Raw genomic sequence first — 11,224 nt, 5'->3', positions numbered from 1 at the left:
CCTTAGCCTATCTGAGCCTCAGTTTCTTCAGTTGTAAAATGAGGAGACCACCCCCCACCCTCTGCCCTCAGGGCTGAACGGAGCTGGCGAGAGTCACATGTCCTTACCAAGCAGGCGTCCTGTGACAGATCCCCTGTGCCCTGTCCTACCTGCTGGGGACCCAGTTCATCCTGCCTCCCAGCCTGGTCTTCTGGAAACCGGCCCACGTGCCTGTTGGGGAGGGAAAGGCAGGGTCCCCAGGCCCCATTCACCTCCAGCTGGGAAGAGCCCCCACACCGACCCCGGCCGCCAAGCCCAGGCCCTGGCCGTGACTGCCGCTTGTTCTCTACGGGTGGGATTGCGAAAGCCACTTAAGCCACTTCCCCCGCGTAGCTGGAATTCCCACCCTGCTCGCCTCCGAGGTGGACCTGAGAGCCCCTCTTGAGCTTCTGGGTTATTTGTAAACCCCAGGCCGTTTTCCCCGGAAGCCTGTCTCCCAGTGGTTCCTGTGGAGTGGGAACTAGCAGGCCGACCAGCAGGGAGAAATGTTTGGGGTGGGGGCCCTTGGCCCAGGGCGCGCCTTGCCTGATCCTCTCTAGACCTGTCCCCCACCCCCCGCCTCCGCTCTGCCTCCCTAGGACCCGCCTCTGCAGGGCACAGGACGCTGGAGGCCCAGAACAGCTCAGGTGCTCCCGCTGGGCCGGGCCGGGCGCTTCCTGGGAGGGGGACCAAACTCCCGGCCTCCAGCTTCTGCCCTCAGGGTCTCCAGGCTCCGCACCTGCGCCCATCCCCGGCCTCGCCCCTGACCTGTGCCCAGGGGCTGGGCGGGCTGAACCGCGGAGACGGAGGGACGGGGCCCAGCCGCCCTGAGAAGCTCCGCGGGTCCGGCTGGGCGAGTGTCTGTCCCTTTAAGGGCCGCCCCCGAGGAGGTGCCAGGCCCGGGTGGCGCCGTCTCTCCTTCCTGGTCCTGCAGGGCCAGGACTGTCCGCGGGGTTCAGGGAGGGGGCCGTGCCCGGTGCCAGCCCAGGTGTCCCCGGCCTGGCCCCATGGCCCTGGTCACAGTGAGCCGTTCGCCCCCGGGCAGCGGCGCCTCCACGCCCGTGGGGCCCCGGGTGAGTGTGGACTGGCCGTGGTGCCGCCCACGCAGTTGCTGCCCGGACTCGGGAGCGCGTCCTGCCAGCCAGCGGGCTCCTCTCGAACGGGGGCATGAGGAGGGGGCCGCGGGGCTGGGGCTGGAGGGCGCTGGGGGCCTCGAGGGTCTCTGGTACTGGCGCCCAGGCACAAGCCAGAGCCCTGCGCGCCTCCCTGGCTGCGGAGGCCCCGATCTGAGCGCTCCGCCCGCCACCCTCGGCGCCCACCCAGCCGACCTGGCCTTGGGCCAGGGCTCCACGGGGCCTCCCGGTGGGGCATGGACTGGGGTGGGAAGACGATTGGCATCTGGCGCCTTTTCTGGCCTCCCCCCACCCCAGAATTCCTGAGAGAGGGGAGAGGACAGCCCTCCCCACCCTCACCCTCCCCTGGGGCTGATCTCTCGGCAGGACCTGGCGGTCCAGCGAAGGAGTCGACTCCAGCGAAGGTGAGCGCCGCCTCCCCCACGCAGATACTTCCGTCTGCCCCGGGCCTGGCCACAGCTGTCATGGACTCCGGGTGCAGGGACTGAAGGCTCCGCAGAGGACGCGCAGCCGAAGCTCACTGCCAAATTTGTGGGGCAGCGTTTCTGGTGGGGCCGGCTGGTGGGCTCGCAGTAGGGCAGCCTTTGCCTTCACCCTCCCCCTGGTCAGCTGGGGCTTCCTCACCCACTGCCCTGGGCTTTGGCTCAGGTGGTGGCCACGGGCCGAACGGCAGGAGGGCATAACGGGCCTGAGGACTCCTGGGTCCCCGACCAAGTTCCCAGCAGCCCCTGAGTTAACAGGTGGGAGGGGAAAGGGAGCAGCCCCCATCCCCTGGCAGGTGAGCAAGAGTAGAGGGGCTGAGAGCTTGGAAGCCCCCAAAACTGGTTCTCAGCGTGGTGGCAGCATTGCCAAGGGGCCAAGGGGTTAGAAATGCAGATGCTCAGGCCTCCACTCCAGACCTATCGACCGCGTGGGAGCCCATGAATCCGTGCAGACAAGGGCTGCAGGTGAATGTGAGGCATGCTAGACTTTGAGAGCCCCTACCCTAAGGGGGATGAGAGGCCATGACAGTTGCCCACTGCCCTACCAGGCAGAGCTTTGCGGTGCTCCGAGGGGCTGTCCTGGGGCTGCAGGATGGAGGGGACAATGATGATGCAGCAGAGGCCAGTCCTGAGCCAGCAGAGGAGTCCCCGAATGAGGAGGAGCCCCACGGGGACCAGACAGACTTCGGACAAGGATCCCAGAGTCCCCAGAAACAGGAGGAGCAGAGGCGGCACCTGCACCTCATGGTGCAGCTGCTGAGGCCGCAGGATGACATCCGCCTGGTGAGGGCCCATCTGGAGCTCCGGGGGGCAGGGCGAAGAGACACACCCGAGGGCAGAATGGAGCCCTGTGTATGTGTGTTAGGGGAGCAATGGTGTGAGGGCAGGGGGCAGCCTGGGGAGTGTTGGGGTTACCCATACCCCAGTGACCCTGCTGTTTCAGGCAGAGATGTTTTGACAGGGTAAGGTCATGGCTGCAGGTCTCTGGAAGGGAAAGAACAGGGGAGGTTTGTCCTGTGTGAGCCAATAGGGCCAAATTAGGTCCAAGAGGTGGGAATTCCAGAGGTATGTTTCTCCTCAACCAGTAGAAGACTTTCCTGATGACATGAGCTGTCCCTAAACGGACCAGTGCACAAGGCAGGCTTGCTGGACACCCACTGGGGGTGGGTGTGCTGGAGGGACCGGGGCAGAGGGCAGGAGGATTCCAGCCCCATGGAGGAAGGGAGTCCAGGTGGAGCCGGAGCACTAGTGTTCAAATGCTTGTGGAGACAGCTCGCCGTCCTCCGCAAGACATGGCAAACAGGATGCAGTGAATCTTCTGTAAAACTGAATTTATGACAGAAATATCATCCCCTATTGTGAGATTTTGTCCTTAGTATTTCTTTGGTGATAAACATTTCTCAAATGAAATGATAGCAATGGCAAGTGACAGGGTTTAAAAAACAAAAACAAAAAACCTCCTTCTTGCTGGGCATGGTGGCTCATGCCTGTAATCCCAGCACTTTGGGAGGCTGAGAAGGGAGGACTGCCTGAGCCCAGGAGTTCAAGACCAGCCCAAGAAACATAGGGAGACCTCATCTCAATAAAAAACTTAAAAATGAGCCAGGCATGGTACATAGGCCTGAGGTCCCAGCAACTTGGGAGGCTGAGGCGGGAGGATCATGTGAGCCTGGAGTTTGGGGCTGCAGTGAGCTGTGCTGGTGCCACTGTACTCCAGCCTGGGCAACAGAGTGAGACCCTGTCTCAAAACAAAACCAAAAACAACCTCCTTCCTCAGCAGAAACAAAAAATGTGCAACCTGCGTCAGTCCCATTCCCCACTTTTTTCCACACAGTCCCTCCTTACCCACTGATGTTACATCGGGGAAGAAGGGGGATGGGAGAGGAAGGAGCAGTGTCAGCACTGTTCTGGGCCTGGGGTGTCTAGGTGGGGAGCAGGGTCCTTGGGGCCACTTTGACCCTGGGCTCCTCATCTCTCCCAGGCAGCCCAGCTGGAGGCAGCCCGGCCTCCCCGGCTCCGCTACCTGCTGGTAGTTTCTACACAAGAAGGAGAAGGTCTAAGCCAGGATGAGACAATCCTCCTGGGTGTGGATTTCCCTGACAGCAGGTTCGAGCAGGGAGAGGAAAGGAGGGGCAAAGAGGTGAGGGACAGGGGGGACAATGGCTTTCCCTCTGTCCCCTGCCAGCTCCCCCAGCTGCACCCTGGGCCTGGTCTTGCCCCTCTGGAGTGACACCCAGGTGTACTTAGATGGAGACGGGTAAGCAGTGGCAACTGGAGGTCGGGGGGCAAGAGGGTGGAATAACTGAGTGTGACAGATGTGACGGGGCCTGGGCACCAGGGTACAGTAGAACTTTAGGTTGGGACTCTGGGGACTGCTCCCAGCTCCATGTCAGATTCACTGTGATCCTGAGCAAGGCACCTGACTCCTGGGCCTTGGCTGTATCCAGCAAAAGGACAGGTTCTCTGTCGCAGAACCTGGAGTCTGGCCTCACCTGCGCCTGGTCTCCCGCAGGGGCTTCAGCGTGACGTCTGGTGGGCAGAGCCGGATCTTCAAGCCCGTCTCCATCCAGACCATGTGGTAAGGACAGAGGCTCCCTGGACTCAGGCCGGCCTCTCCTTCGAAGGAGGCTGCAGGGCCTGGGGAAGGGCAGCAAGGGAACAGTGTGACCCAGCCTCTCCTCCTGTCTCAGGGCCACACTCCAGGTATTGCACCAAGCATGTGAAGCAGCTCTAGGCAGCGGCCTTGTACCAGGTGGCAGTGCCCTCACCTGGGCCAGCCACTACCAGGAGAGACTGAACTCCGACCAGAGCTGCCTCAATGAGTGGACGGCTATGGCCGACTTGGAGTCTCTGCGGCCTCCCAGTGCCGAGCCTGGCCGGTCAGTGTGGGGAGGGGAGGGCCTGGGTGGACGGGGAAGGCAGGATAAGGCAGTGGGAGGCATGGCGGAGAGGGGAAGGGGCCCCTTGACTGAAGGGCTTTGCTCCCAGGCCCTCAGAACAGGAGCAGATGGAGCAGGCGATCCGTGCTGAGCTGTGGAAAGTGTTGGATGCCAGTGACCTGGAAAGCGTTACCTCCAAGGAGGTAGGTAGGGAGCCCGGGGACTGAGTCCCCTCCAGCAGGGGCCTCGAGCTTGCCTTTCCTGGGAGCCCTCCCCACGTTGCCTGTCTCCAGTCCTGAGCCATTCCTGGATGCCTTGGCCTTGGCCCTAATGCATCTAGATGGGACACGATGCTGTCCTCAGAGGCCCCAGAGGGAAGGTGGCGGGTCAGGCACTAGGAGAGCTCCAGCCTCTCTTGCCCTGGGCTCTGCCTGCAGATCCGCCAGGCACTGGAGCTGCGCCTAGGGCTCCCCCTCCAGCAGTACCGTGACTTCATCGACAACCAGATGCTGCTGCTGGTGGCACAGCGGGACCGAGCCTCCCGCATCTTCCCCCACCTCTACCTGGTGAGCTGCAGCCGGGCCTGGGCCTTGGGGACTGCTGGCAGCTGCGAAGGTGGGGGCCAGGAGCAGAGGCTGGAGGAAAGGGGGAATGTGCTGTTCCCTGTCTCCCAGGGCTCAGAGTGGAACGCAGCAAACCTGGAGGAGCTGCAGAGGAACAGGTAGGGCTATGAGCCCCTTGCTGCCCACCCCATCTTCTGTTCTCCTGGCCTCCCTGCATTCGGTGGTAGCCAGCTTCCAAAACCCCTGGACCACCCTCAGCAGCTGCCAGCTCTGCTTCTAACTCTGTTCTGGGGCTGTTGCCCTGGTGTGGGCTCCCAGGTGGGGACAGGAGACCCACTGGCCAGCCCCCGCCCACTCTCCTCCCTTCCCCGCACTGTGAAACAAGGACAGAAACAAAGGGCCTCAGCCACGCCAAGATGAGAAGCAGCAGAGCCTACTGCTGTAACTGCCTTGGACAAGCAGAAAAAGGTTCTTCTTGCGTGTGCCTGTGGTCCCAGCTACTCGGGAGGCTGCGGCAGGAGGATTGCTTGAGCCCTGGAGATTGAGGCCGCAGTGAGCCGTGATCATGCCACTGCACTCCAGCCTGGGCAACAGAGAGAGACCCTGTCTCTAAAAAATAAGAAAAAAGAAAGAAAAAGCCTCTTTTCCACCTTGCCCTGTCTCAGGGAAGAAGGAACTGCCCTTCTCCCCATGGGGACCTGGCTGCCTGCTCTGACAGGTACCTGTCATCTGCCCACCAGGGGCTTCTGGGAGACCTGCTGTAGCCCCTGTCACCCCCTGCTGCAGACCCACTCACTTTCAGCTTAGGTCAAAAGCTGTTTTCTAACTCATTTCCGAGAATAACGGAAGGGCTGGAGTTGCAGTTGAACCAGCTGTCTGAACCAGATGAGGAAACAAGCCCAGCAGGGTAAAATGATTGGTCCAAGGCTGCAGCCATCTGACAGCTGGGCCACTTCTCCTCCCACTATAACTGCTGCCTCCATGTGACTTGAAACTTAGAGCTAAAGAGAGGCCCAGGGGCTGCCAGGTCTGATGGTCAATGGGCCTGGTGCCTCTGCCCACGTCAGCCTGGCCTTGGGCTTCTGGGACAGGGTCACCCACATCTTGAACATGGCCCGGGAGATTGACAACTTCTACCCTGAGCGCTTCACCTACCACAATGTGCGCCTCTGGGATGAGGAGTCAGCCCAGTTGCTGCCGCACTGGAAGGAGACGCACCGCTTCATTGAGGCTGCAAGGTCGGTCTCCAGGCTTTGCTGCCTGCCCCAATGTGGCTTCAAGCGGCCCCCAGTGCCCTCCTCCTGCCCACTCTGCCATCAGCTGTGCCATTCCTTCCAGCCCTCAGTGTCCTTCCCTCCTTCTCCTCTACTCTCAGTTGGTTGTGAGCCCTTTACTGGCCTCCCCTGCAGGAGGTGGGGTCCTTCATGGTGAGGGGAGGGTGCTGAACCTGGCCCGCTTCCACAGAGCACAGGGCACCCGCGTGCTAGTCCACTGCAAGATGGGCGTCAGCCGCTCGGCGGCCACAGTGCTGGCCTATGCCATGAAGCAGTATGAATGCAGCCTGGAGCAGGCCCTGCGCCATGTGCAGGAGCTCCGGCCCATTGCCCGCCCCAACCCCGGCTTCCTGCGCCAGCTGCAAATCTACCAGGGCATCCTGACTGCCAGGTATGGGATGGGAGTGAGTGGCAGGGGGTGAGTAGGTGGGTTTGCTGGGGGTGGCTGCTGGGTCACTCAGAGCTGACTCAGGGCCACCTCCTCACAGCCGCCAGAGCCATGTCTGGGAGCAGAAAGTGGGTGGGGTCTCCCCAGAGGAGCGCCCAGCCCCTGAAGTCTCTACACCATTCCCACCTCTTCCGCCAGAACCTGGGGGTGGTGGGGAGGAGAAGGTTGTGGGCATGGAGGAGAGCCAGGCAGCCCCAAAAGAAGAACCTGGGCCACGGCCACGTATCAACCTCCGAGGGGTCATGAGGTCCATCAGTCTTCTGGAGCCCTCCTTGGAGCTGGAGAGCACCTCAGAGGCCAGTGACATGCCAGAGGTGAGGCTGGGGCTGGGGGAGCTCAGCTTGCAGGGGTGGGGGCCATAAGGAGGGAGATGGGGAAAGACCAAGATGGGCGTTTGACTGTAGACCTGAGCAGGGCGTACCCCAGCTAAGTCTGGCCCACCTATGCAGGGTGTCCTGGTAGGACCCAGGGGGCCTGGTCCCAGCCTCCTTCACAGTCAGTCCAGTACCTCTTAGTACCCAGTGTCTCCAGCCTGTCCCATGAGTACCCCTGAAGACAGGGACCAGCCACATCCTGGGCCCCTGAGAACAGCTGAGACCCAGTGAGGGCACGTGGGGGCGCTGTAGGCACAGGCTGGAGAGGGGTCATGGGGGCAGGGCGGAAGCAGCACCTGTTTCCAGGGCTCCTGGGTGAGCCAGCCCGGGCCGGGGTCGCCAGCAGGTTCCAGGCAGACCACAGGACTAACTGTCTAAGGGGCAGAGCTCCCTCCCCAGGCCATGAGCTCCAAAGGCCCCTGCCGGGCCTGGGGGCGATCTCTAACCCCATGGTGGGGAGGCTAAGTTAATCTCTGAAGCCCCTCCTGGGTCTGAGGAGCAGGACCTCAAAGGATGGGGTGGGGAGGAGTGTGCACACTCACACCGCCCAAGTCCTGCCTAAGTGAGCACCCTCAATGCCAAGTGCTGCGGGCACAAGCCTAAAACGGAGCCAGGCCCTGTATGGGACTCAAGGTCAAATGGCTGACTTGGAGGAAGGAGTGTCCACTGAGGGCAGGAACATTTGGAAGAGGCTTCCTGGAGGAGGTGTGGATGGGGAAGGATAGGGAGGCGTGGTGGGTTGATGGGCAGGTGTGGGCGTTGCGAAAGGCAGGAGGTCCTCACCCAGCACTGGACACACGCATCCACCCAGCCCAGGTCAGGGCTAGTGCCAGCACGGGTTTCACCTGCCGGCTGCCTGTGCAAAGCCAGAGGAAGGATAGGAGGGGCGGAGGGCAGGGAGGCCTGGGTCTCCAGAGAGCTGAGGAGGGCTTCTGGGGGCCAGAAGGAAGCTACGAGCAGGTAGGGTTCAAGCAGCAGGCAGTAGGGCTGGGGTGTTGTCCTCCCTCCTGGGGAAGCATGGCTATGGACAGCTTGGCTTTTGACTTGTGTGCCACAAACATTCCGGCCCTCGCCTCCTCCCGGCTCTGTGCTTGGCGCCCCTGCCCCAGATCTTCCTGGCTCTGCTTGGGTGCCCCATGGCTTCTATGTCCTCACACCTGTCCAGGTTTTCTCTTCCCATGAGTCTTCACATGAAGAGCCTCCACAGCCCTTCCCACAGCTTGCAAGGACCAAGGGAAGCCAGCAGGTGGGCAAGGGGCCTCAGCCTGCCCTGAAGTCCTGCCAGTCAGTGGTTGCCCTCCAGGGCAGTACCCTGGTGGCCCACCAGACCCGGGCCTTCCAGGAGCAGGAGCAGGGGCAAGGGCAGGGAGAGCCCCGCATTTCCTCTACGCCCAGGTTCCGGAAGGTGGTGAGGCAGGCCAGCGTGGATGACAGCGGAGAGGAGGGTGAGGCCTGAGCCCTCACACATGCCCACGTTCCCCTAGACACTAAATAGAGGATCCACAACTCCTTGGAGAAACACCCTCACATCTGTCGCTGCACACATTCCTCTCAGCTCCGCCCCACACCCCTGTCACTACAGCCTCACCTCCTACAGCCTTAAGTCCCAGACCCATGTCCACCTGTCCAAGGGCTCAAGACTTTCTACTGGGATGTGGTAGAGGGATTGAAGGTGCCTTTGGGGGCAATAGCAGCCTAGTTTCATTCTCAACTCTTGCCCTGAACACTCACCTGTGTGTCACAGAATAAAAACAGAGTTTCCAGCACAAAAAGGTTCATGCTTCTCACCCCCTTCCCCTCCCTGCACCTCCTATCCTCTCCCAGTTCATTCCTGGAATCAGTCAGGCCAGGGAACCAGTGGCCCCAAAGGCAGGCAGATCCTCAGGCCCCAGCTGTGGGAGGCTGGAAGGGCTGGCAGGTCTCTTCCCTCGTCCACCTCAACCGGTCCAGGTCTTTGCTGCTGTCCCCAGACCTCCTGTGACATCACGCCAGATTACAGGGCACCAGGCCAGAGAGAGTCTTCTGTTTGTCCTTTTTGGCCTCTGGCTAGTCAGTTTTTCATAGCCTTATGGTATCTGACTTTGTATTGAGAAATAAAACACATTTTCATATTCGGTTATTTTCAATGTGACAGTGAAGCTGTCTGTGTTGCAGTCAGACCCTTCTCTGCTGGCCGGGGAAGGTGGCCGCCCCTGCCTCCCAGCAGTCTCCTCACAATTCCCAGGTGGCTGGTGACAGACCTATTTGAGGGAGTGCCGTGTTTGGGTGTGGCGCGGGAGGAAGATTGGGTAAGAGAAGAGAGGAGGTCAGTGCTATCTCCCCATCTCCTGGGGCAGGGCCTGGTACATGTGACCTGCTCACACTCGCTCAGGCAGGTCGGGCAAGGGAACAAGTCCTCACCGGGCAGCAGGCATGTGGCGCCACTGTGAGAGCTGGAGGGGGTTACTCATGAGGAAGTGCCTACCTGGACAAGACCAAGCCTGTTCCAAAAGCAAAGACTCCTTTGGACACTTGATGCCAGTTCTATGGCATATTTTGGGTCCCAAGAATCATCTTCCTCCTGCTACAATGCAAAAGGGCCTGATTTTCCAAGCCAGCCTATTGCTGCCTGGGAAGAAGGACCCTTGGTGGCCCTTCCCCTCCTGCCCAGGGGTTCCTTCTGCTCAACTTCAGTGTCCAAGAAGAGTTAGTCGTTCCATCTGTTTTTTCCTTTTTTGAGACAGAGTCTTGTTCTGTTGCCCAGGCTGCAGTGCAGTGGGGCGATCATGCCTCCGTGCAGCCTTGAATTCCCAGGCTCAAGCGACCCTCTCACTTCAGCCTCCTGAGTAGCTAGGACCACGGGCACGTGCCACCACATCTAGCTAACTGGCTGTATCTTTGTCACTTCTTTTGTGGTTTTTTTGTTTGTTTTTTGAGACAGGGTCTTGCTCTGTCACCCAGAATAGAGTGCAGTGATATGATCTTGGCTTTCTACAGCCTCAACCTCCCGGGCTCAAGCGATCCTCCTGCATCAGCCCGGAGTAGCTGGGACTACCTGCACATGCCATCATGCCCAGCTAATTTTCTTTTTTTGTAGAGACGGGGTTTTACCATGTTACCCAGGCTGTTCTCGAACTCCTGGGCTCAAGCGATCCACACATCTCGACCTCTCAAAGTGTGGGATTACAGGCATGAGCCACTGCGCCTGGCCCATCTTTGTCACTTCTATCCCTCTTCCCAAGATTGTGTATGCTCTCTGCTCTATAATACACAACACTGGTTTGGGGAAGGGGCCAGATTCAACTCCTTCCCTCAAAGCAGTTCTCAGAGATGGGAGCTGGCACCAAGCATTCTCAGTGACTGAGACTTCACACCCAGTTTTAAGAATGAATCTCTCACCCGGGCCCTGGTGGGACTCCCAGCACTGCTCTAACCCTGAAGTGCCCAGTGGCAGGAGACTCAGATTTAGCCCCAGCTTCACCACTTATGAATTACTTTGCTTTGAGTCTCTGTTTCTTTCTGTAAAACAACGGGATTAGACCTGGAAATCCCTAAGTACCCCTCTACATTTTGATGCATTTTATTTTATTTATTATTTAATTTTATTTTTGAGACTGGGTCACTATTCATCAATAAATGACCACTTAACTGATGGATTCCATCAAATAGAACATGTGTGGTTTTTTTTTTTTGTTTTTTTTTTTGAGATGGAGTCTCGCTCTGTCGCCCAGGCTGGAGTGCAATGGCTGGATCTCAGCTCACTGCAAGCTCTGCTTCCTGGGTTTATGCCATTCTCCTGCCTCAGCCTCCCGAGTAGTTGGGACTACAGGCGCCCGCCACCTCGCCCAGCTAGTTTTTTGTATTTTTTAGTAGAGACGGGGTTTCACCGTGTTAGCCAGGATGGTCTCAATCTCCTGACCTTGTGATCCGCCCGTCTCAGCCTCCCAAAGTGCTGGGATTACAGGCTTGAGCCACCGCGCCTGGCCATTATTTTTTAAATGAGGCAAATCTCTGATGTACCATTTGTGGGCAAAACTCCAATGGTGTTTCCTCTGCCCTCACACCATCACAGTT

General features: G+C 59.5%; 1 protein-coding gene across 2 annotated transcripts; it reads left to right on the top strand.

Annotated features, from left to right (window-relative positions):
- The first annotated feature begins 1 nt into the window (after position 1).
- On the top strand, positions 2-9,282 carry SSH3 (slingshot protein phosphatase 3). 2 transcript variants are annotated; one of them, XM_007968531.3, is made up of 14 exons: positions 2-1,091; positions 1,518-1,555; positions 2,182-2,416; positions 3,615-3,739; positions 3,819-3,890; positions 4,146-4,211; positions 4,324-4,512; positions 4,622-4,715; positions 4,950-5,078; positions 5,187-5,233; positions 6,167-6,313; positions 6,540-6,740; positions 6,838-7,111; positions 8,337-9,282. In XM_007968531.3, exons 1-14 carry the CDS (start codon positions 1,026-1,028, stop codon positions 8,625-8,627), a joined length of 1,974 nt encoding a protein of 657 aa, XP_007966722.1. In that variant the 5' UTR covers positions 2-1,025; the 3' UTR covers positions 8,628-9,282. The 2 variants fall into 2 exon arrangements, with proteins under 2 accessions (XP_007966722.1, XP_037854903.1); XM_037998975.2 differs by having other exon boundaries at positions 6,936-7,111; positions 8,337-8,444.
- The last annotated feature ends 1,942 nt before the right edge of the window (positions 9,283-11,224 follow it).

Source organism: Chlorocebus sabaeus, chromosome 1, assembly GCF_047675955.1.
Source record: "Chlorocebus sabaeus isolate Y175 chromosome 1, mChlSab1.0.hap1, whole genome shotgun sequence".
Classification (NCBI taxonomy): Eukaryota; Metazoa; Chordata; class Mammalia; order Primates; family Cercopithecidae; genus Chlorocebus; species Chlorocebus sabaeus.
The sequence above is the reverse complement of the archived record's forward strand: the minus strand, read 5'-3'. Positions and strand labels throughout refer to the sequence as shown.